This window comes from Rhamphochromis sp. 'chilingali' (assembly GCF_963969265.1).
Source record: "Rhamphochromis sp. 'chilingali' genome assembly, chromosome: 14".
Taxonomy (NCBI): Eukaryota; Metazoa; Chordata; class Actinopteri; order Cichliformes; family Cichlidae; genus Rhamphochromis; species Rhamphochromis sp. 'chilingali'.
The window spans coordinates 29642560-29669325 of record NC_137941.1 but is presented as its reverse complement, the minus strand read 5'-3'; the positions used below and the strand labels follow the sequence as shown (position 1 = coordinate 29669325).

At 41.4% G+C, this 26766-nt stretch overlaps 1 protein-coding gene across 2 annotated transcripts in view; it reads left to right on the top strand.

Annotated features, from left to right (window-relative positions):
- enox1 (ecto-NOX disulfide-thiol exchanger 1) overlaps positions 1-26766 on the top strand; it is a 151164-nt gene that overhangs the window by 103702 nt on the left and 20696 nt on the right. For both annotated transcript variants that reach the window (XM_080903097.1, XM_080903098.1), the window contains exons 5-11: positions 3484-3651; positions 4630-4836; positions 5552-5785; positions 14047-14259; positions 18523-18629; positions 21825-21942; positions 22690-22895. In XM_080903097.1, coding sequence (XP_080759223.1) covers positions 3484-3651; positions 4630-4836; positions 5552-5785; positions 14047-14259; positions 18523-18629; positions 21825-21942; positions 22690-22895 — 1253 coding nt within the window. The remainder of the gene's footprint in view (positions 1-3483; positions 3652-4629; positions 4837-5551; positions 5786-14046; positions 14260-18522; positions 18630-21824; positions 21943-22689; positions 22896-26766) is intronic.

Genomic DNA, 26766 nt, shown 5'->3' with positions numbered 1-26766 from the left:
AGACCTGTTACAGATCGTCAACTTTTCTTTATTATCAGGTGTGTTTCCAGAATCACTAAAAACTGCTGTAATCAAACCTATACTGAAAAAGGACAATCTTGACAAGACACAAATGAACAACTACAGGCCGATCTCAAATCTCCCGTTTTTAAGTAAGATCATTGAAAAAGCAGTTTCTCAACAGCTCAGTTACTTCTTAAAACAGAATAATTGCTACGATGCCTTCCAGTCAGGTTTTAGACAGAACCACAGCACTGAAACCGCTCTGACCAAAGTGTTTAATGACATATGTCTGAATACAGACAGTGGAAAAATGTCAGTCCTAGTTTTACTGGATCTCAGTGCAGCATTTGATACAGTTGACCACAACATATTACTCAAACGACTGGAGAACTGGACAGGTCTTTCAGGAACTGTACTAAACTGGTTCAAAACATACTTAGAAAACAGGAAATACTTTGTATCAATAGGTAACTTCACATCTGAGCAGACAAGTATCACATGTGGAGTTCCCCAAGGTTCCATCTTGGGACCCCTTCTGTTTAACATCTACATGCTCCCACTGGCACAGATTATAAACAACAACAAAATAAACTATCACAGCTATGCAGATGACACACAAATATATATCACAATGTCACCAGGAGACCGAGGCCCTGTGCAGGCTCTTGGTAAATGCATTGAGGAAATCAATGACTGGTTGTGCCACAATTTTCTCCAGCTAAACAAAAACAAAACTGAGGTAATAGTCTTTGGCGCCAAAGAAAAACGATTACAGGTCACCAGAGAACTTCAATCTATACATCTAAAAACCACAAACCAGGCGAGAAATTTGGGTGTAGTGATGGATGCAGACCTAAACTTAGAAAAATACATTAAGACAATAACAAAGTCAGCTTACTATCACCTCAAGAATATATCAAGGATAAAAGATCTGATGTCTCAACAGGACCTGGAAAAACTAGTCCATGCATTCATCTTTAGTAGGCTTGATTACTGTAACAGCATCTTTACAGGTCTACCTAAAAAATCAGTCAGACAACTACAGCTCATTCAGAACTCTGCTGCTCGAGTCCTCACTAAGACCAAAAAAGTGGACCACATCAGTCCAGCTCTGAGGTCCTTACACTGGCTGCCTGTCCGTCAGAGGATAGACTTTAAAGTTCTGATGCTGGTCTATAAAGCTCTGAATGGTTTAGGACCAAAATACATCAATGACCTCCTGACCCAGTATGAACCATCCAGATCCCTCAGGTCATCTGGATCCGGTCTTTTATCAGTTCCCAGAGTCAGAACCAGACACGGAGAAGCTGCATTCAGCTTTTATGCTCCTTATATCTGGAACAAACTCCCAGAAAGCCTCAGATCAGCTGAAACACTCAGTTTATTTAAATCCAGGTTGAAGACTCACCTGTTCTCAGCTGCATTTGAATAAAGCACCAAATCCACACTTTTAAGCTTAAATTTCAAAACTTACATTTAACTACTGATTTTATCTACTGTTCTGATTTTATCTGTTTTGATTTTATATACTGTTTTGTTTGTTTGTTTGTTTGTTAATTAGTTAGTTAGTTTTTTTGCTTGTTTTAATCAATTTTAAATCATGCTTTTTATTTGTTCTTGTTTCTAATGTCTCTGTAAAGCACTTTGAATCACCTTGTTGTTGAATTGTGCTATACAAATAAACTTGCCTTGCCTTGCCTTGCCTATGAGGAAAGAAATGTGAGCGGTTTGAGAATACCATTGGTAATTTTATATTTTTCCCTTTATCCCAAGCTAACTGAAGCGCCTCACTTCCTGTGCTTCCTGTGAGCTGCTGATTGTTTCCAACGAAGGCTTGCAGTGTGCTGAATGTTCAGACCGGCAGGAGTAAAAGCCTTCGCACTAAATCACTGGTGCATTCTATCAATCCTCTGTACAAAGCAGGAAAAAAAGAAACGTTTATTTTTTATTGAATTTCTGTAAGGGACGTTTGTCCTTTCCAAGTGTGACAGCTTCCCTCGCCTGTAATCTGAATCACTTTATTTTCTGTGGTGTTGTGGCTGTGTGGGCAGCGGTGGGGTGGTGGGGGTGATTTTCTGCTGACGGTTTGTTCCTCCCGCTCCCTTGTTATTGCAGTGTTGAAGATAGGAACATGCAATGCTGCTCCGCCCTCCTCCAACCTGCCTGTTCTATTTTCACCCAGACAGCTGAAGCATTGCTCCTGTCGCCTCTGTCCTCTCACTGTTTATCTTCCCCCTTCTTCCTCACTTTCTCTTTGTCCTAGAGAACAGAGATTTTCTTCTTCCCTCTCTCTCTCCTCTCCTCCCTTGCGCTTTTCCCATTAGTACACTCGAGATGATATTTTCTTGTCCTTTTCCAAGGATCCAGTCCCCAGTTTTTCTTTTATCTCTTATCTAGGGAGTGATGGTTTATACTTCCTTTTTCTTTTTTAACTAATTTCCTTTTCTCTTCTGCATATGCGGTTGATGTTGTATATACGAGCTCTTGTTATGACCACTAATCGGGTTTTAACGGTAACAACCTTCCAGCCATCTAAGTCCCAGAGTCCTAATGAATTCAACAATAGTCAAAGGAGCTTGGAAAGAAAGCGACAGTCACACATAACCTGGATAACTAAGAACCTACACAGAAACCTCAACAATAACAGTTTTATTGGTTCTTCAACAGGATTTAAAAATGTTAAAGTGCAATTATAACCCAATAATGCTTTTGTTTTCTCCTCTCACAAAAATGGGTTATTGTCCGATTTAGCTCACTTTCCTCTATAAATATGCCCTGTTTCTCTATAAATAAACCATCCACTGGTTTAATAACGGCCCTTAAATATACCAACTCTTGGTACTGAATAAACCATTCCCCTGAATAGTTTGGCGGTGCCAATGATGGTAACTATGAGCGTTTGAAAAGGGAATTTATTCATGTGGAAACTCCAGTTCAGGACCAACTTGTGAGGCAATCACTGAGGTGTAAGTGAAGCATTGCAAATGTACAACAGCGGCATCACAATACCCATATATTCATAATAATAACAGTGATATTTAAAAATAAAGCACAACAATATGAAGTCAAATGTGTCTTCTTCACACATTTAGACTTTTCAATATTTTCCTATTTAGACCTTGGATGGTCTAAATTACAGTGTCACTGTCAATTACAGTGACAGAGAATTTCCTCTGGGGAGGATTGCTAACAAAAGTTGCTGAAATGTGTCTTTCACAGCCACAAATGTAAACGTTGTGATGATGCTAGAACAAGTCACTGAATTTAACCTCTGCTCACCGTGAATGTCTTTACAAAACATTACATCATTCCATTCATTGGATAGATGTTATATCTCTCACCAACCAGCACACACACCATCCCTAGAGACATGGCGCTAGCATGACTGAAATCAGACTATATCATTCTTTACGTACTGGAAAAGAAAGTATGAAAAATTATGGTTTTTGTTGTGTAATCTGTTGTTATTCTGTCATGCAGATTCTCTGTGTATCCAGAGATTCGACCCTGGGCTGGGACTCATTGCACCCATAAACCCCATGATAGCAGGAATCAGCCTGGTCCCCCCTCCACCCGTTCCCCCCGACATGCCCGTCATCAAGGAGATCATCCACTGCAAGAGCTGCACTCTCTTCCCTCAGAACCCTAGTAAGACTGTACTTTAATGTAGAACCGATAAACTTTACTTGAAAACTTTTAGGGGTGTGACTTTTGCAGTAAAGGTAGACAGCAAAATCAGGCTAGTAAAAGTAAACTGATTAGCTCAAAGGTACAGTCAGTAATGTTTATATACTTATTTAATAGAAAAAAGTCCAGAAGTTGTCTCCTTCAACAAAGAAGCAAAAATGTGAAAGAGGCAATGCAACAAGCATTTTTGAATTCTCTTCCTCCTCATCTCAAGCTCCATCTTTTATATAATGATAATAATGAGCTGGCTAAACAACAACAGCTGTTTATAACACTTTGCCAGCTAATGTTACACTCCAGTGTCCAAAGAAATGACGCTTTCCTCTCATAAACAGTTTGATTACATTCTCAGACCATATGAGAGTTTATTCGCTACATGTCCAAGTCCAATAACGTTAGCTCGACTTCAAAGAAAGTTTCACTAATGCCGACTGACAGCAGTTAACACTGTCAAAAACAGCAGAGCTTACCAACAGAAAAGTTTCGGATATCCTCAACAACTCACCTCAGTATCACTGTATCCAGAAAAATATGCATTGACACGTATTGACAGCTGAGGTAAACAGCAGGCTGAGAGCGTACACTAAACAACAGATGAAAGGCAACAAGAGTTGTTTGTCCTACAGCAGCCAACATAGTTAGAATTATGTAGCAGAATTTGAAGTGGTTAAAAAACTGAATTCAGTTGACTGCAGTCTGCTCATATCTAGTGGTGAGACTTTACAGGCTGTAACTTAGGTAATTAGCATAAATGTGAGATGGAATCTATTTTAATATTAGATGTTATTATTTAAATGTTGTTGTTTTTTTTTTTTCTTTTTAATTGCTCAAACTTGACATAAAAGTCAATACTTTTCCTCTTTAAACTGCAGTGTAGCAGGAGAGCTGTGGATGATATGGCCATATAATCATGTAACCGGTCCTTTTATTGTGCCTCAGACCTTCCTCCTCCCTCGACACGGGAGCGCCCTCCCGGCTGTAAGACAGTATTTGTGGGGGGTTTGCCAGAGAACGCCACAGAGGAAATCATCAGGGAAGTGTTTGACCAATGTGGGGAGATCACCGCCATCCGAAAGAGCAAGAAGAACTTCTGCCACATCCGCTTCAGTGAGGAGTTCATGGTAGACAAGGCTATTTACCTGTCAGGTGAGCACTTTTCTTGGGAAATACAATGCCTCAAGTTTGCAGTTCGGATATTGTTTTCATTTGTTTGTCTTGGTTTGTTTTTTTGTTGTTGTTGTTGTTTTGATTTTTACAAAGCGGGCCATATTGGGATAAAAAGGTAGTTGGCTAGTTATCTGTTAATGCTAGCTTTGGCTGAGTAGCTTGGTTTGCTTGGTGTATCCATAGTTTGGAGTGAAAGGCTAATGAAATGCTAGCTAAAAACAATTGTGTTTTTAATAAAATGTACTCAGCATAACAGCAGATCTGCTAGTGTGTGTTTTAGTACAGCTGCATGCTAAACAAGATGATGTAGCACCTAGCTATCATTATCTATTAAGTTGACCGCTCTCTTGTTATGCATAACTTTCAGCTTTATTATCATTTTTCATTGCTTATTTATATAAAATTCACCTTCAGGTAGTTGTCATAAAGAAGAAAAGTAGTATAGACACCACAATTGATTTTGTGGATTGTTTCTACTTCTACTGTTAAACTAGATATTATAAGAGAGGGTGAGAAGAGCTTATTTTTAGGCCCAGTCTAAGGTGGATATTTAAGGAACTGTATTTTTCATAATTCTTCATCATCTTCATGTTTCACCCTAATGATTTTCTGCCTGGCAGATCAAATCTAATGACATGCCTCTACCTGTTGTAGAAAATGCCTAAATATAATGGTGTTACCTTCTCCTCTTCAGGGTATCGGATGCGTATCGGATCCAGCACTGATAAAAAGGACTCTGGGAAGATCCATGTAGACTTTGCCCAGGCCAGAGATGACCTTTATGAGTGGGAGTGTAAACAGCGCTTACTGGCCAGAGAGGAAAGACACCGCCGCAAGATCCACGAAGACAGACTGCGGCCACCATCTCCCCCTCCGATTGTGCACTACTCTGAACACGAGGTAGCACTGTTAGCAGACAGACTAAAAGGTGAGCACTGGCAACGAGTTTGCAGAGAAAGTGTCATTAGCTTTGCATTGAGAAAGTAATTTCCATCACTATACGACAAGTTTACTGTGCCACAAACTTAGCAGATCAACTGATCTCATTGCTAACTCATATCAGGTGATGAGTCAGCTGATACCCTTGATGCTTCTAAAGGGCAAATCTCACACACATGCACACAGAAAAACAACCCCTGCTCCTCCTTTAAAGGCTGTATCCAAATTAATTTTGGTGTGCTGGCAAGGGCAGGAACCCAAAGACTGCAGAGGCCAGCACAACCATGAGCTTGATCACTAATGTGACAGGGTTGGACCGAATCTGTTCAAGGTTTTTGTGGTTTGGGTCAGGTGGTCTCTGATGTGTTTCAGAAGCACGAACAAAATCTGCAGCTGTTGTCATGGATACAGAGAGTAAATAAAATCCCTTGTAGTAAATATATTAGTCCAAAGCCATGTATGACTTTTCAAAGCGGATTTGTAGGTCACAGATAACAACGCTTTTAATTTGATTGGCAACACATCTGTTGCTGTGTGTGTGCGTGTGTGTATAATCTCCTGCTTAGGTCACTTGCTGTGATACCCAATAACATGCATGAATTAATTGTCCAGGAAGCTGCACAATTATTGATATTCTTCATCCCCCCGTTTGTAGCCACTGATAAACAACTGTGTTTGATGGCAACAGTATAATGCAGGCAAACAGTGCGCAAACACAGGGGAAACACTCAAAGACTGTCCAAGAAGCCATGTTTGCATCAGCCTGTATAGGGATTTCTTGTTTTACAGCAGTGTTTTGTGTGTTGTTGTAAAAACTGCAGTTATTACTCAGCAGTTCTCAGAGAGCTCTGGAGTGACATAAGAAATAGGTTTTGTGACAACAGAGTATCAGATATTTTTTTAAAGGGAGAGAAATAAAAGCAACTGGAGAAGTGGGATTTTAGTTATTAGATTTTCAAGTGTTTATCAAAGATGTCTGCACAGACTGTGAGCTCTCCGCATTCAGTCATCAGTACAAACACTGTGAACAATAAAGGAGACAAACACGATTGAGATGGAGCAAGAACTGCTAAATAAAAGCCTTACCAGAGTTCTCAACAGTGCAAAATAAAACAAAACAGTTGCGCTTTTTTTATGTGTCTTTACCTTTCTCATTAACTTCAGTGGCTTCCTGCTTATTTCTTCTTTTCATGCTTCTAGCAGCTATAATCCAGTAAGATATGCATTATTAAGTAAGCCATTGTAGGATTCTGGAATTCGTTTACAGATTTAATCGAGTCATAAATACATCGTTTTAGGCCCTGTGTTTCCTCTGGAAAGGAAGAAAGAAGATGACTTCTCTGACTTCTTGTACAGCAAAAAACACAACCTCTTATAATTGTCAGACTCTAAGCTGTTTTTTTATGGCAGCAGCAACACAATATGAAGCTTGGAGCTAAATACTGATGTTGATGTTTAACAAACATACTTTGGATGCTAACATTATCTAAAGCAGCGGTCCCCAACCTTTTTTGCGCCACGGACCGATTTATGCCCGACATTATTTTCACGGACGGCCTTTAAGGTGTCGCGGATAAATACAGCAAAATAAAACTAGTACCGGTACCAAAAAAAGAAGGTTTATTCATAACACACGTGAAAAGACCCAGGAAAACCGAGTTAACGATAAAAACGATAACAAAATAACGCTGAAAACCGATAAAAACCCTGAAAACTATACATTTCACACCTGAGCCTCAACTCTCACGGCCCGGTACCAAACGACTCGCGGACCGGTACCGGTCCGAGGCCCGGGGGTTGGGGACCGCTGATCTAAAGTACCTGTGATGCTGCAGTATTTGTCTTTTTTTCCAAGTTGTATAATAAGATATCCATCAGTTCATTTTGCCGACCATTTCAAAGTCGCAGGATCCTCCCAGCTGTCATAGATGAAGTGTGTGTGTCTATGTGTGCGCTGGTGACTGGAGTAGAAGTCAGATGATCACCAAATTTATCACAGACATAAAGATACTTGGATTGAGCCATGCTGTTAGCATTACTTGATAAAAAAAAAACTGGACTAGCTTGAACATACAGTACACAACACCTGGTTACAATGAATGCAAATGTGCTTTCCTGGTCTTACCACTCTCACAGGAAGTTGGTGGACATTTCACTTGTAGCATGTGGCTAATGTTGAGAAAAGGTCCATTTTCATCCAAAATTTGATTTTTTTTTTCTAAGTCATTGGGGGGGAAAGTGACACCAAAGAACAAAGGTAAAATGCAAGTATAAAAATGTGTGACTGTAGGTAAATTGTGGGTAAGATGAAGTAAAGCTAGCAGCAACAAACAGAAAGATAGATTACTATATAAAACAAGAAATAACCAAAGCAACAATCCAAAAACCTTTGACACATGCTCTGTTATCTTTCCTCAACTGGCAAACCCTGCGTGTTGAAGAATCACACTGAGTGCATACCCAGTGTGGTACAATGTAATGAGAAGGGTTTCTGACCATATATATATAATATCCTTCCATCCATCCATCCGTCTTATCACGCTTATCCAGGGCCGGGTCACAGGGGCAGCAACCTAAGCAGAGAAGCCCAGATGCCCCTCTTCCCAGCCACCTCCTACAGCTTTTCCGGGCTACACCAAGACATTCCCAGGCCAGCCGAGAGATAATCTCTCCAGCGTGTCCTGGGTCTGCTCCGGGGGCTCCTCCCGGTCATTACCCACAGCTCTTGGCCATAGGTGAGGGTAGGGACGTAGATCAACCACTAAATTGAGAGCTTCGCTTTCAGACTCAGCTCTCTCTTCACCACAATGTACCGAATAGCGTCTGCATCATTGCAGCTGCAGCACCAATCCGTATATATAATATTTATTGTTATATTAACAGAAAATGTGGTGAGAATGCAGTTCAGATGTTGTGTTTGAGTAAAATTTAGCAATCCTTGGTTTGATCTCAGATGTTTCCCATGCTTGACACCAAGTATTTTTTCCAAGCTGTTTTAAACCTGAGTAGAAATGTGCTCCATAAAAGAACGAATCGTGACAATGAATAATTCAGGTGACATTTGAAAGAAAGGTAAAGTCCTCGTTATGCTTCCCTTTTAAAATCAGCCCAGTTTTACTACAGGAGTTACGTTTTTCAAGCCCCCATTTATCTACTGTGTAATGGGATTAATACCACGGACCACTCCCTTTCTTTCTGTACTGTTGCAAACCTGCACCCACCTGCTCCTTCTGCACGTGAGGAGAATTGATGGGAGAGGATGAAGTGTGGGGCTGAGTTGGCAGTGGTTTTGATAAGTGAGAAGTGAGCAATGAGGGGTGTTTGCTGTGAAGGTCACTCTCCTCCTCCTCCTCGTCCTCTTCCACCTCCTCCGTGTTGCCTCCACTCTGCTGTGGCTAATTCTTGTCTCCAGTGATTGAAAGTGTTGCATATTTACAGTAAAAGGCTGTAAATGTTCTCTGTTTATAAAAACAGCGGCGCTGGAATCACTTGCAATTTAGTGCAATTTAATCACATTCAGATCCAGCGCACTGCTTATTACTGTTATTGCCTTCATGCATTGTGATGACCTTCATGTTGTCTCAGATTGAGCAGGCAAACTAAACATTAGCATCTAGTGTTATTGTTATATTTTCTGTGTTTCGACCTAAACCCATCTTTAATGTGCGGTCAGATCCACTGCAGGCATCATTTAAATAAAGCATGAAAGAGAAGAAAGTCAAAATCTTGACTGTAATAACTCCCACACCCACACAAAAAGAAATAATAACATCACCTCATGTCGTACTGTGACCTTTGTGCCAATAAAGTGTTGCTGAGAAACACATTACCACCATCAGTGGGAATCAGATATATCTTATTTCCATGGGAACTGGTAAAAACCCTCATGGTCCTTGCTTCGTGCAACAATAGATCCAGATGATTTGAATTACTCAAACTGATGCACATAGTCGGTGTTATAAGGTACAGACAGACATATCTGTTCTTTCTAAATCTGCTTTATTGATCCAAGTTTGAGTTGCTGTTCTGAACCCATTTTTACATCTATCTCAGATAGTCATTAAAGGTAAGTCTCAATGTCAGACCTGTCATTGAAGTTTTCTTCTTCACAGAACAGACTGTACCATCAAGGTGTTTGTTTGTTTTTTACATCTAACACTTTTTTTTACTTTTTTTTTTTTACTTTTATGGGACAGGGATAGCTCAGTAGGTAGAGTGGTTGCCCCGTGATCGGAAGGTTGGGGGTTCGACTCCACTGAACAGCTACCCTGAGGTACCCCTGAGCAAGGTACCGTCTCTACACGCTGCTCCCCGGGCGCTGCATTGGTGGCTGCCCACTGCTTCACTGGGTGAATGGGTTAAATGCAGGGGAGTAATTTCCCTGCGGGGACTAACACATTATAAAAAGTAAAAAAAAAAGACTGTACCATCAAGGTGTTTTTTTTTTTTTTTACATCTAACACTGCATCCATCTGTTCATCCATCCACGTTTTCATTGTATATTTGCAAAGCCAATGAGAGAAGTTCCAGATAGAGCTCTGTGCAAACTGCCTTTTGTGTTTTTTATGATGTTTATAGGTTAGAGTTGGTGCTGAAATATGGAACAGAAATGATTTAAATATAGAGCATTATACAGAAAATAATCAGATCTTTTAGAAACTTTTAGTAAATCACAAACAAACACGATCCTATCAGTTAATCTGTTGAAGTCATATGTAAGTGTTGTGACATGACAAGGATGGTCTCTGAGACATGAAATCATCAAATGCCAGCAGATTATCTCTGCTTCCCAGCCACCTCCTCCAGCTTTTAATCACTAAGGCGTGACAACAGCAATCCCATAAGAAAAAGAATCACAAGCTTTCACATTTAGTTCCTTTCAAGCAAACTTGGTATATGAAGACACATAGCAGCAGTCCAGTCGCAAGTGCATTGTTATCAAATGAAGCATCAAAACTCTGTCTTCCAAAATCAGCTTTACAGTGATCAGGGATTTATTATATTAAGAATAAATAATAGCACTTTTTAAACAGGATTCCTTTCTGCCTTTTCTATGTCTGCCATTTTCTGTGTTTATCTGTGGCTCTGTTCTATCTCTCTGGAAAACCAGCAGCATGTTGCTTCTGTTTGCTCCAGAATCTCCAGTTTATCTACAAAACCCAAACCTCAGCCTCAGTGTAGTGTTCCCATCCAACCTCTAATACCTAACATAAACAAGCATGTTTTCTCTCTGAATAACCCTTTTCAATTCATTCTTCACCTCAAACAGCAGGGGAAATACATTTCCATTATTCCCCCGCTCGTCCCTGTTCAGCAGCGCTTCATTGTGCTCGCTGTAATGTGACTGTAATCTGCTGCTGTGTATGAATGGGGCTTTATCAGAGTGGGGGAAAGTGTCTTCTTACAGGTTGTGTTGCACTGGGTATTGAGCTCATTAAATGCTCTCTAATTCACTCTCTTCTGCCGTCGTCCGCGGCTCCGTGGCACCATTCAATTATTATTCAAATGGAAGCGAATGCACTCGTCGGAAGCCTGCCGAGACGCCGCAGTTTTTGTGACTGAGACCGAGCGCTGCTTAAGGTTGTGCTTGAAAAAGTTGAAAATCAAAAATGCATTTTGTGTTCAGCGGCTGTGACGTGGCTCACAGACCCGTGAACGGTGAAGGCCTCCAGAGGAGGAATTTAGTCCCCAGTAACTGCTCCATTGTTTATTTAGGCTGAGTGAATGTTAAAGGTCCCATGAAACGGCTTTCACATCATACTCTTCAGTCACCATTTGGTGTGATGTACCAAGACACGGCGTGCTGGGGGAGAGACTTGGAGTCCAAAGAGATTTTAGTATTGTGAATGTATAAATTTTAAAGCAGCTGTAATGCTTTTTCTCTCAAATTAAAATGTAAAAAACATCTGTCTATCAAAAGTGACTTTGGTCGGGAGTTCTCGACTTCAGGAGAATATCCCTCAGCCGTCACCTAGAGCTGTCAAGTTGGGCTTTGCCATCAAGGAATTAAAAGCAGTTTGGATATGACTATTGAGGACAGGCAAGTGCTTGGAGCGTCTGTGTTGAGACTGATAAAGTGTTGAGCCTGAGTCTTGACACAGCTCTTGTTTCAGGAGTGGCACCTCACGACTACCCCACATATCTACTACAGAAGCATCCCATTATGTAGGCAGGCAGGCAGGCTGGCGACGTGAACACCCAAGTTTGTGAGTGCAGTAACTCGAGAATGAACTGGCGCAGGAGTTTCAAATTGATACCATAGGAGCATCTACTAAAAATCTCATACAAGTTCAAATCTCTGTGACCTCACCCTCAAGGTCAGAGGTCAAGCTATCTAAAAACAAGGCAATTATCAGGGAACCGTGAAAGATGCTGAAAGCAATGGAAAGAAATAGTATACCTTAGTTCTGTACCATTCATTCTTCCAGGACACTTGCATGTCCATCTGAAGTGCAGGGCTACAACTCCACTCTACACTGAATATGTATGGGGGAAATGAATGAGAAATGTACTTACACAACACAGCTTTATTCACCTTGAAGGACCCCTGCCGTTGAGGTCATAGTTGGGATTTAGATCAATTTCTTGCATATAACAGCTGATTAAAGAAGATAAGACAAACAGTAGTTATCAGTAAGATACAGATACAGACCTCCGCCTTTGATACTGTGGACCATCATATTCTGCTACATAGGCTGAGACACTGGGTGGGTATATCAGGGGCTGCTTTGGACTGGTTTGAATCCTATTTGCATGAACGATCCTTTTCTGTGGCTACCTCTAGTTCCTCTTCTACTTTTCTTGCCTATGGTGTGCCACAAGGTTCAGTTTTGGGGCCTTTATTGTTCTTGCTGTATTTACTTCCTCTTCAACACTTATTGAGCACTTTTAAGGACATTTCGTATCACTGCTATGCAGATGATATTCAGTTATATATCTCCTTTAAGCCCCATGATGTTTCCAAGCTACAGATTTTGCATAAGTGCATAGACTCCATTAGAGGTTGGATGGCTGGAAACTTTCTTCAACTAAATGAGGAGAAGACTGAAGTCTTTGTGCTCCTAAAAATTTTGTACCTAGTGTTATGAAAAACTTGGGTCCACTTGCTACATTTGCCAAACCGTCTATCAGGAGCCTTGGTGTTACTATTGACTCAGATCTGACTTTGGATGCCCATGTAAAATCTCTGGTCTGCTCCTGTTTTTATCACTTGAGAAACATTGCTAAGCTGAGTCCCATTGTATCGCGCTCCGAATTAGAAATTGTCATTCATGCATTTGTTTCATCTCGTCTGGATTATTGTAATTCTTTGTTTACTTGTTTATGTAAAGCCTCTTTGGAGCATCTGCAAGTTGTTCAGAACGCTGCTGCAAAGCTTCTGACCAAGTCCTCCAAGTTTTCCCATGTCACACCCCTGCTGATTCAGCTGCACTGGCTCCCTGTTAAATTCAGAATCCACTTTAAGGTTTTGACCTTGACTTTCAGGGCTCTGCATGGACAAGCACCAATATATATAAGTGAACTTTTACATCCATACATTCCCAGCAGGTGCCTGAGGTCATGTGACCAGGGCTTGCTTGCTGTCCAACACACGAGGCTGAAAACAAAAGGCGACAAAGCATTTGTAACTGTGGCCCCCAGATTGTGGAACTCTCTCCCTTTGAGCCTGAGATCTGTGGACTCCGTGGTTGCTTTTAAAAAACAGCTAAAAACTCATCTTTTTAAACTTGCTTTTGGTTGAATTTTTATTTTTAGGTTTTAGCTTCTGTGAAGCACTCTGTGGTTTTTATCTTGAAAGGTGCTATATAAATAAAATTTTACTTACTTTTACTTACTTACAAACATTTTGTCATCATGTGAAAGCTGCACTTGTGGTGCACTGGTGAGCACAGTTGCCTCACAAGCAAAGATTTGAATCTCCTGGTTAGAGGGAGGCGTCCTGTGTGAAGTTTCCATGTTCTTCCCTTGGTTTGGGCACTTCAGCTTCTTCCCCGAGTCCAAAGAAATGCTTGTTAGGTTAAGTTGTTATTCCAAATTGTCCAAGCATGTGAGGTAGAGTGTATAAAATATAGCACTGTATGAATATACTTGATGTTTAAATGTGACTTATAGTCATTTTGAATCAGTACGGTTTGAAATGCACTTTATAAGCACAGTCCAGTTCATTTTTAAAAGTATCACTGGTGTTGGTATTGAAAAAAAAGAACTGCCATACCTCTCTTTCTTACCTTTTTCAACTTGTTTCCACAGATGATCATAAGTTCAGTGAGGCCATAGCCATTCTGTTCACCTGGATCGACAGAGGCGAAGTCAACCGCCGCACCGCCAATCACTTCTACTCTATGATCCAGTCGGCCAACAGCCACGTTAGACGACTGATGAGTGAGAAAGCTCAGCATGAAGAGGAGTTGGAGCGTGCCAAAGAGGCCTTCAAGAATGCCCTGCTGGCTATATTAAATCAGTGTAAGGACGCTTTCATATTTTACACACTTAAAGACGTACTGAAAAAACTTCCAGACAAAGGACGTCTCACGTGAGAAGTTTTTGCCGTTGTAAGTGTAAGCTGTACAGGTAAGTTCAACCAGTGGTTTTCTCTTCACACTGCAGGTAGCAAGTTTCATTCTGTTTCACCAGTTTTAAGAGAACCATGAACTAGAGACAATCATATGATTGGATAACAGCCATCAATCAACTGCACCTTCAGTTTAATCAGTTAAGTCAATCGATTCATGTAGGATGTTTAAACACATAAGACTTTGGCTAAAGTGCTGTATATTAAGCACCTGAGACTGAACAGTACTACTTTTTTAGGTGAAAACCAGTTAATAGATATCCACTTTTGACCTCGTGCCACCACGTGTGCCGTCAGTGTGAGCTTACTCCTGATTGCAGTCTCTCACACTGCTGCAGGGTGTGGTGCAGTGGCAGATTACGGTGGTGCAGACCATGAAGCCATTTTCACCACATCCATTTCAAAGCCCGTCTTGATGCAAGTCATTTACTCTGTGAGCATCTCGGCCCAGTCTCCATGACAACACTCCCCGATCTCTCTCACCATCAGCTCCATTATCTTCGGCGCGCTGTGCAGTGGTGATTAGGTCAGTCGCACAGAGGTTTCAGAGTCAGTAGCATGAGTGCGCCCTGACCTTTTCACAGGCTGCCTTCAAAAAATGCCAACACACACACTGAGTGATAACCACAGCTGCTCTGTTACTGCATGCTAATGCTACTCTGAAACAGCACTGGTTAAATAGCACCCATTCACTGACACTTAGCTAAGTCTGCAATTAAAGCTGCATTAGGTGAATTTTGACCACTAGAAGGCAGTGTATTTACAAAAACACGATAATCACTTGTTGTGTCCAGCAGCAACAGACACAACCACTGAAATGGAAAGGAATCCATGTCCACCTGATGTCGTACATTTGCTCTAGTTTTATCTCAGTTTTGGTCTTCACCACCTCCCAAGGAAAGTATGTGTATAACACAACCCTTAACTCCTCCACTGTTACCAGGTAACATACATAACAGTAACTTTACCTTCTAATTCCTAGAATCCTATCTCCTAGAAGGAGTTAACCTGAAACAGTTAACCAAGTGAACTTGTATGTTAATTGAAACCTATTTTAATAATAGCTAAGGCTGATCATCTGCTAATATGTAATGCTTTTAAGATTTCTGACACTCAGATACGATCTAAACATCGCCAATGAGAGAAGTATGTGAAATAAAGTGTGCAAAGGTAATATATTTCACATGAGCAGCAAGAAGTATGCACAGAACCAAAACTAGGAGCTGAAAGGGTCAAAAATATCACTTAATGCACATTTAATCCGATGTTACGTTCAGAAAAAGGCATATTTGGCGTCGTTTCACGGTTCGTGTTCATTTGTAAATAAGGTGAGTGAGAAAATGGACAGTTTTACTGTTTTTGTCTTTTTGCCAGTAGTTCTTCTGTGATATGTGAAAAGGCTAAATCTGACATTGGTATAGGTTCATTCAGGTTTGGCAAAGTAAAGTTATGTCGTTACTGGAAGTGTTTGGCCACAAATCAAATGTCAGAGCAACAGAAAAAATGCAAGGCAGCATATTCATGCAGAATGGAAGTGTGTCTCTTCTGATTGGATGTTACAAAGTTATAGACAATCCTCCCCAATCATCCAGTAATTTCTTGCACACAGATTGATCCCATTATAGCTTCTCCTTAACATTAAACATGTAATATCCCATGTGACATGTCTACATTTCTGATGGAGTCTAAAATTCACAGTCCATTCTGGATAAATGTTGCCTTTGTCAGTCCAGTGGGAAGTGAAGCTGCAGGTGATGAGATGTAAGTACAGAGCACTGGCCAGGAGAGAGACCTGCTCATCACATGACACACATTTTAGATGAATTCTTTTAAACTTTTAGAGGATGGTTCTGGTTTAGCTTTTCCTATTTGACATGCATTTGTCTGTAAAGGCTGTGCTAATACATATTTCCTCACCACCTCCGAGATTCAAGGAAACAAGGACTCATGCAAAACATTCTCCAGCTGACAGTCTAAGAGTCTCCCGCAGCTTTACAGACAGCCCTGAAAATTGCATATTAGCTTGTGCACGTGTGTGAAGATATGGATAGCTTCCCATGAATCAAATGGCACAGAGAAGATAAACACTGCTTGATGTTTATTGACCAGCACTACAGCTGGATGACAAAGACTCCAGTTGTGGCTAATTGCTCTGCAAGTTGACTGAAGCATGATTCGGAGACATCAACTGGGGTTAATTATCCAACACAATCGTAACTTGTTCTCTCAGCCATGACAGTAATTTCGGCCCATAGTGGCTCCAGGAATGTGGCCAGGAGCCGGTGTTTGTTGCCAGTGGGACACATGCATGGTAGCTTTTTTATATCATGTGGAAAGCATCCACATGTCAGACACTTTTCTTCAGCTGAAAGTGAAACAAAGTCTGCAGGACGCCAGTGTTGATAGGCGCTGCAAGGGATCACGCCTTTTAGCAGACACATGCATTTTCCATCTGGTCTTGTGTTTTGCATCCAGCCAGTTGCCTTGGATTTAGATCTCTATGTGGTCACCCTTAACAGCCATTCCAGGCTGTTCCGTCAGACTAAGACAAGCTTTTGAAATCACTCATGTAAAAACATGTTTGCAAACAATAGGTAAAAAAAGCAAAGGCACTCTGAGACTTGAGGTATGATGATGAGAACCGTTTAACCCTCTCAGGCTCAAAGTCCTGCAGTGGTACTTCTGAGTAAAAAAAACTCATAAAATATGTATGTGGGTTAATCAGGTTTTAACTGTTGCAAATCTGCAACGCCTGCCTTGAGAGGGTTAATATTTAACCATTATATCGCAAGCCTCAGAGTGCCTTGGATTGTTCGTGTGGTTTGCAGTCTTTATACTGAGCGCTGTTGTTCACTGAGTAGAATCTTTAAAAAAAAAAACACTTTTTCATAAAGCTCAACTGCACTCCAGATTTTTCCTTTTTTTTTCCTTTTTAAAAAAAAGAGGTTTATTTGGAAAGCTGTACAAGACTCATGCTGCTTGGATAGAAGATTAAAGCCACCTGCCTAACACTACGTAGGTCCCCATCACATCACCAAAACAGCTCAGACTCATCAGGGCTGTGATACAGAACCTCAGGGGGATCCCGCTGTGGCTCGCACAGGATTACAGCAGCTGAACCTTTGTGTTCTGCTTGTTTTAGAGAAGGACCTCCATGAAGCAGGCTAGCTCCAGTGAATCTGGAGCAATTTCTCTCAAGGTCCCAATCCAGGTTGTGAAAATCTCAAAGTATTCCTTCCTTGGCACATTGTCCTGCCGGGAAAGGCAGCTGACATTTGGGAGGGCAATTGCTGTGGTTGGACTGGTCGGTCCACAACAATAGCAGACGTTATGTTTCAAGGTAACAGCAGAACACTGTACTGAAATAATCAGTGTTATTCACTTTAGTTTAATTAGCATGCCCGAGTTCTTGTTTCCAACAATCTCTTACATGAAGGTGGAGGATAAAAATTCAGTGCATTTAGAGCATTTTGTTTTTCATCTTTCTCATGGCAAAGAAGATTTTTATTCAGTCTTCATCTTTAAGCATAACTCCCTGTTAATTTACTCCAAAGTCATGTAATAATAAGACTTGAATGGTTTTTTTTATTTATTTTGAAATTTATTCCTATTTATTCTTCAGATAAAAGTCTTTCTTTAAAGGAGCACTTTACTCCAAGTACAGTCGTCCTGTCATCATCTGCTCACTGAGTCAGGAGTTCAAAAGTATAAATTGGAATCCAGTAAAGTAATATTTGAGATTTTGCATGAAGGCAATTGTGGCTGATTTTGATTAGTTTATCTTATTGCTTTCTGAAATATGGTAGCATTTCATCTGAGCCCTTGATAGCAGTGAGGAACATCTATGGAAGCTGTTTGGACTGATATGAAAGAACCAAGAGGCAAAAAAAAAAATCATTTGATAAAGACAAATAGAGCGTAAACCTTCCTGGAGGTTGACTTGAGCAAATGATGTCACAGACTTCAGTTTTGGAGTAAACTGTTCCTTTAACACGAAAGACCTTCGTGGCCTGCCGCTTGTGGTCGGTGCATGTCCACGGTCTCTCCTCTGTCTGCTGTACGAGCCTCAGTCAGTGCTACAACGCTACATAAACGGCTTGTTTTGTCTTGACCCTCCCTCCTCTTCCTCTTCCTCCTCCCCGTTCACCCCAAAGTCGAGCAGATCACCGCCGTTTTCACCGCTGCCACCCGGCAAAAGGCATGGGACCATTTCTCAAAAGCACAGCGCAAGAACATAGACATTTGGCGCAAGCAGTGTGAGGTTGGTATACCTTTGTTTGTTTTTTTCTGTTTTCTCCTCCCACCCTGGCTCACTGCTTTCTTCTCTGCTGTCATTTTTGAGTCCCCAGGAGAGAACTGGCTGATTGACACACAGTCCCGTAGGATTTGTTGTATTCAGTGTCTGGGTTGTTGTTTTGCTGGATGCTTCGCCCTCACAGACAGACAGACGGGCAGACAGCAGCCTCTGATCGCCCGGGCCTCCCTTTATCCCTGCAGCCCCAATGTAAAGCAAAGATCTGATGCCTCCTCGAAAGTGTGAGACGCTGCTATGGCAACACTGCTTTCCAGGGTTAAGTCTCAAATCAATTATTTATCCCAAGTCAAATCTAGAAAACAAATACGAAGACGAGAATGCTGCACGCGAAAGAGGGAAGACCCGTTCACACGGCAGCACCACAGAGGATTCAGACGTGGAGCAGCCTGTTGGCGCACGTGGAGGTTGTGGGTTTGTTGTTCTGTGGGGGTGAGGGGGTTGAATACACAAACTTAGAATGCAGAAATGGAAAGTGATCGAAGGAAGGATAAAAGTGAAATGTACTTGAATTTGTGTATTTTATTTCAAATCACAAAGGGTCAAAGGGAGTACGTGTTTTTTGTTAGTTTTTGTGTTTTGGCTCCAGCACACAATTTCAAATGATGATTTCTAAGCATTTCCAAGCTTTGAGATTGCACATTCAGGTGTTAGAGTGGGTCGTCTACCTATCAGAAGGTTGGTGGGTGGATCCCTGGCTCCTCTTGTCCATCTGTCAAAGTATCCCTGTGCAAGATATTGAACCCTGAGTTTCCCCTGATGCATCCATCGGCAAGTGAGCACGTGTGAATATTATGCACATGTGCTTAGATAGAGATAAAAGCACTGTATGAATGTGTGTGAGTGGGTGAATTGTAGTACTTAAATTGAATAGACAGGTGCCATGTAAGTGCCAGTGCCTTTGCCAATATTTTATTTTTGAGACCTAAAATAAAACCTAAGACTAACACCAAAAGGAGCTGAAAACAAAGCAAAGTCCAATAAATGACCTAAAGGATAAAAAGCACTTCACTGTCGGAAGCTTTCACTCCACTGGTTTGATGAACACTTCAGATCCTTGTGCAGTCATATGGAAACTTTGCTGGCATTGATACATAAAGCAGAAAAAAAAACAACTTCTATTATACTTTTTTGTTTGTTTGTTTTGTCTTTTCATTTGAGCGTGAACTAGAGATATTTTATTTACATCATCTTGTCTTTATTAACCAACACTAATTGAACCAGTCTCACCCTGTGAGAGCTAGGTTAGGCTCCAGTCCCCCGCTACCCTGAACTTGGTAAACGGAAGATGGATGGATGAATAGGCGGATGGATGGATGTACGGATGGATGCATGGATGGATGGATGAATAGGCGGATGGATGGCTGGATAGGCAGATGGATGCATGGATGGATGCTGTGATTTGGTCCAGGTTGAAAAGCGAATAATGAAAGGCATCCTCTTAGCATGTTTGTATTCTTTCATTTGTCTTTATTTTGGCATTTTATATTTTGGGTAGCCAAAGCGAAAACTGTATGACACACAAGGGTCTTGACTGAGGCATTGGTGTCACCACAGTTAATATTCTGGGTAAGAGGTATTGAATTCCACAGGCTCTCATTCATCTATAGTAAGATTCAGTCCCCTTGTGAGATCTTCCTTTAATGGCTACCGTTCATGGTAAGTCTATATGAATCCATATTTCTACAACAACAGGAGTGTCTCTGCTAACTGTTCGGAAGCAGGCTGCACATTTTTCCTCAGTGAAGATGGATATTATTCTGTTAGGAAATGGTCTGTGAAATCACAGCCCACAAATGAAAAGCTAATGAATATGGGCGAAAATGGCAGAGATCTGATTCACAGGCAACTTCTGCAGAAGTGAAAGATAATACGACACGCAGGCAAGAGGCTCTCAGTCTATTACATCTCGTGCGTATGTGCTTCGCTTGATGAATGATTAGTTCATGAAAGCAATGGGAATGATGACAATGGAGCTGGGAGGTAGGCCGCAAAATGTTTTTATTGCAACAATGTGACGGCTGAGTTGCCACCATAAACTGGATGTAGCCACCACGGTGCCACGCATCAGTGCAGCCAAAATCCAATTTTAACCCTTTCCGATATCTGAATGGACGCTTTGTGGTAAAAAATTCAGTTCACTTCAATTCAAATCAATTCAAGGCACTTAATATAGTAAAGACCCTACAATAATACAGAGAAGGAAACCCCAACAACCATATGACCCCTTTTGAGCAAGCGTTTTGGCAACAGTGGGAAGGAGAAACTCCCTTTTAAGGAGGAAACAGGATAGATGGCCTCCCCTCCCCCTCCAGCAGACCCTGGATCTGCTAGAGGGGGAGGGGCAACCATCTGCCTGGTTGGGGGTGAGGGGAGGAGGACAGGACATGCTGGGGAAGAGAGCCACAGATTAAATTCACCCACAGTTGTTATTGAATGACATTCATTTGTATTATTGCCGGTTAACAACAACATACTGTTGTAATAATTAAAGTATAAAATAATATAAAACAAAGTGGTATAATTGACACTGGCTGTTCTGTGCTGTAAAAAGCATGTTAAACTCAGAGAACCAATAAAACAACAGGATACATGAGTGACTGAGTGAGCTACACATCGAGAATGCTAGACATAGCCTCACACTTAAAATAGGAAAAGCACACACACTCTTATTTATTAGAGTATGTCTTTATTGGGTGGTTTGTTTTTTTATCCTGGTTTTATTGTGAATTTAAAGCACAAAGGAAGTGCATCAAACTACACCAGCTCAAAGTTTGGAAGTGTTTCAGTGCATAAAAGAAGCTTCTTATAACTTCAGAGGTGGCTGCGAGTTTGTTTTAAAGTCAGTTTTTAAAGTTTTCTTTAGCATCAAAGCAATCTGTTTGTACATCTGTGGCTGAAAGGCAGATGCATAGAACTGTAACCATGGAACAGAGAAGAATGCATTGAGTTGACACAGATAACTTCTAAGAATGTTTGGAAACCTTTTAGACCGCAAACACAACCTTTCTGCCCCAACTTGTTACAAATACGACACTTGTAACGGCATGCGTGTGATGTAATTGCTAACAGGACATCCCATTTCTTCACGAGTGAGCTGAGGACCGCTGTTGCTCTGTGTCTCTGCTGGCTGTAATGTTTTAGGAGCTGAGGAACGCCCACAGCGAAGAGATCATGGGCATCAGACGGGAAGAGGAGATGGAGATGTCGGATGACGAGTCGGATGAAAGTCCTTGCAAGAAGATGCGCACTGAGGAAAATGGTAATAATATCACCTTTCAAATCACACATTAAATGACTAAAGGTGTGAATTTGAGGCCTCCGGCTAGAGATGATGATGGATGATGAAAACGTGCCAATTTTTTCCCCTGATTCTCTGTCACTCCTGTTTGTGCTTTGCTTTGTCTCAGCCACACGCAAAAGTGTGAACACTGAAAGTAAAATTGTTTTTTTCTGAGATTAATTCTGTCTTTGAGACGTCCAGATTCTAGAAACACCTTTTTTTTCACTGGTCCCCCGATTTGGTGCTCTGCTCGCAAGAGCTCCTCAGGATCTTTGAGTTTATGTGATTTAGACAAGCTGGTTTATTTGTGTGGCACTTTAACCAATAAAAAGTCACAAACTCTTGTGCAGCAAACAGAATAGCTCAAGCTGGGTTTACTCGAACACATGTAAAGGCAGTTTTTATTTAAACCAGCCTTTAAAAAGAAATTTCTGACAAGAGACTTTGCAGCCTGTGCAGCATTAAATCTGCTGTTCATATAACCCTTCAATTATAAAAACAAACCAAAGCAGGATGAAGTTGTGGGGACATCACTGATGTGGACCCTGAATGAGATGCTCATGTTCATTTCTTCTTTTTTTTAACAACACAAGGCCTTTCCATTGTTTCTTTCTCTCTCCTTTTTGTCTTTCTCATCCACTTGTTTCTTATTTTCCTACTCTCATCTCCTCCCTTTCCTCCCTCACCTTTCCGGATCCCGCCTTTCTTCCCTCTCTCCTCCCGCAGGAGTGTGTGATCAGACTCAGGCCTCTCTGAAGGAGGAGAACGACTCCCTGCGCTGGCAGCTGGACGCCTACAGGAACGAGGTGGAGCTCCTGAGGAAGGAGCAGAGCAGAGCCAGCCGCCCAGAAGACGATCACTCGCACACACACCCTCACAGCCCAGAGGCTCAGATCCAGCTGCTGCAGCAGAGCATGCACAGCATGCAGCAGGTTTGTTTGTCTGCCTGCACATCACATTTTCATGGTTCTCAGAAGTGACTATAATCCTTTTAATCGTACTTTTAGCTTAGGAAATCCCTCTGATCTCTGCTGATAGTCAAACTTTACATAACTTTGAGTCACACCTTTCATGAAAATTATTGCAATAATATGTAATCTGCCATTTATGGCTGTTCAGCTTTGCTTTTAAATATCTTTTTTATGCCTTCTATTGGAAGACGTTTGCTCTAAATTGAAAACATTAAAATGTATTTGCTGCTTAAACCCTAGGCTGTTTATAAAAACAAACAGAGGAGCATCCCCGTGTTCAATCATTAAGACCTCCACAACCACGAGGACAAAGTAAACAGTGTTGGCCATAATGGTTCAATATCAGTCGGAAGAATATATTACAGTAAGATTTCTTGTTACCGTCACCAGGTCAGCGTGATTCCCAATTTCACTTCTGCTTAATCAATACTGTAAATTAGTGAATGAATAATGGCCTATAATAATGAAGAAATGAACACTGGTGCTGCTGAACGTGTTCTAAACATTTCTCTACAATGAATTTTGATGCAGCAGAACTGAAGACAACAGTTTGTGTTACTCTCGCTGCTGCTTCTGCAGATTCTTCATTAAATGTTCCACGGCAACCATCTAAGTCAGGCCTCCGGGGCAGATGCTCTCTATTTGTATTTTTTAAGAAAAAAGAAGGAAACTATTCGTTAGGCAGGTAAACAATTTATTTTCTTACTAACAAAAACTGCTTTTCTTAATTTGAGCAGTTACAGGTTACAGATCCTCTTGATAATCGGCAAATACAGATTTTAGATGATATTTTACTTGAATTCTGCTTTTGGGAGAAACCACAGTAGTGCAGCGGTCCCGGGTTTGAGTCTGCTCTTCCCGTGCCTGTCTGGGTTTTGTCCAGGTACTCTGGCTTTCTCCCAGAGTCCAAAGACAGCGTATGACAGCTGGGATAGCCCCTAAAATCTTTCCTTTAAGATAAAGTGAATGATTGCGGCTAACTTTCTATCTAATTTTTTAGCGTCTTATTAAGCTATTTAGGATATTTAATAGTCTCTCTAGGGCAGGGGTGGGCAAACTTTTTGATTCGTGGGCCACATTGAGTTCTAACATTTGACAAAGGGGCCGGAACAGGAGTAGATAGATGGCATGCTTTGAAAACATCACCTCATTGGGGGAAAAATACACATCTTGGGATATGGAGAAAACATGTGCTTTAATTTCCAATGAAAATGAAGAAAAGCATTACAATAAAATCTCTGACTTCGAAATGAGCCTTTAAACACTGAAAATCAAATAAATGAATATTTTATTTTAAAGCACTGAAAGTTCTGTTATCCTTCAGGATATCACATCACTCTCCTCCTAACTCTTTTTTTTTTTTCCAAAAACGGTAGGAGATGCAGATGTACTTGTCCTGTTCCTTTTATTCAATTTGTTTCCCCGGTGCCAAAAGTCAACAACGACCAGTGCAAGGACGAAACAGTTGCAGCAAGTCAGTCTGTGAAGCGTTATAGTTGATCTGCGCGCACTGTTCATTTTAACAACGTGCGTATCACGGAGAGACACACATTTTAATGGGAGCAGTGTTGTTGGTCTCCTTTTTTAGCCAGCGCATCAAAGTCTGGAGTTAGTTTTGTTGTGGCGATTCTCAGGATTGATCTGAGGTGTAGGTCTGTTAACTTGGATCTGTGGCTGGCTTTGTTGATGTTCATGACGCTGAATGTCTGTTCACACACGAAGGTAGAGCCGAACAAAGCCAACATCATCTGCGCTCTTCGCCTTAGATTTGGAAACGCGGCATCATTGAGTGAAGCATAGAAGTCATTTAGTTTCAGAGAGCTGAACTTCTCTTTTAAGGCAGGGTCAGACTGAAGGTCGATGAGTTCGAGCTGAAGCTCCTCTGGAGCTGTTTCGGGGTCTTGTGACAGAGGAAAGGCCACCAATTGAAGTGACTTGTCAATTTTATCGAAATCCAAAAACCGACGGCAGAATTCTCCGTGCAGTGCATCCAGTGACTCACTGTATTTCTTTACTTTTGCTCCGGCCTCTTTCAGCGTGGCTAGTGTAGGAAAATGAGTGAATGACTTGTTCAAAATCTGCCTGGAGAATAAAGCCAGCTTGGATTTGAAGGCTTTCACGTTTGTGTGCATGTCATGCACAAACTGCTCCTTCCCCTGCAGTTTCACATTGAGCTCATTCAAGTGTGAAAATACGTCTGTAGCAAACGCGAAGTCACACATCCAGCTCTTGTTGCTCAGCTCAGGAAATTCATCAGTCTTCCCCTGCCGCTCCAAAAACACGCCAATCTCCTCTTTGAGCTCCCACACTCGTTGAAACACTTTGCCCAAACTCAACCAGCGGACACGGGAGTGATAAAGCAGGTCCTGGTGATCCGCATCAGTTTCCTCCAGGAACGCAATGAACTGACGGTGCTGAAGTCCCCGTGCGCGTATGAAGTTGACAAGTTTCACCACAGGATTCACAACATGATTCAGCTGTAACACCGATTTACATAGAGATTCCTGGTGGATGATGCAGTGGAGGAAAATCACATCCTGGTCAGAGTTTTCATCTTTCACTTTATTCTGGATTCTCCTCAGCAGGCCAACGTTTTTTCCCGTTAAATTTGGAGATCCATCTGTGGTGACATTAACAAGCTTACTCCAGGGAAGCTTCATGTTTTCGATGGCAGCAGACACTCGTTCAAACAAGTCCTCTCCCCGTGTTTGTCCTTTCAGAGACTCCATTGTCAAAAACTCCTCCGTTATTTCAAAGGTTTCGTTGATTCCTCGGATAAAAATGAGGAGCTGAGCAGTGTCTTTGACATCGTTGCTTTCATCCAGTGCTAAAGAATAAAAAGTGAATGACTTCGCCTTTTTGTTTAATATGCTGGTGATATCTTCATCTATTAGTTCTACACGGCGAGTCACTGTCCGCCGTGATAAACTGATTTTCTCAAATTTGTCTTTGGTCTCCGGGCACAAAATACCTGCTGTCTCTACCATACATTCTTTTAAAAACTCGCCCTCTGACAGTGGTTTGCTGGCCTTTGCTATTTTGAATGAAAGCATAAAACTGGCCTTGGTACTTGACTCTTGAATGGCAGTTTGACGGTGAAAAAAACTTTGCTGAGCCTTCAAATTAGCTGCCAACTTCTCAGCAGCAGATTCCCGTTCTTTTGTTGAGAGCTTGCTAGCATAATTTGCGTGCTTTGTGGCAAAGTGACGGCTAATATTATACTCTTTAAAAACCGCCACAGTTTCTTGGCATATCAGGCAAACAGCAGATGATCGGTGTTCAGTGAAAAAATATTTAGTTGTCCACTCCTTTTTGAACACTCGACATTCTCTGTCCACTTTCCTTTTCTTGGGACCGCTCATCTTCATAGAGGGGCGGTAGGTCACAGGGTAAAGTGCAAACGTGGAGTAATAGGCCTACGCCGCTTCACCTCAACAAAGCCAATATATCTAGAGTGCGCCATCTAGTGAGGAAACATCAGAATTGCAGGGGAAATAAAACATTAACAAGGTTAATTTATTAAATTTTTTTCAAGTTTGGCGGGCCGGATCAAAACGTTTAACGGGCCGCACGTGGCCCCCGGGCCGTAGTTCGCCCATGCCTGCTCTAGGGCTCTCTCACAGTTTTTCATCATTGCTACGACACATTTGCTGAAAACTTTCCACATGTTTCTCGAAGCCCAGTTTTCAAGCTATAATCCCAAAATGCTGCAAATATGCACATCAAAGCTTTTTCTGTGTTCGCAACCAAACTGTGTTCAGATTGCACGAGCAGCCTTTACAGCTCATAAAACTACTTAACATTTGTTAACTTCTCCATCAAAATAGTTTAA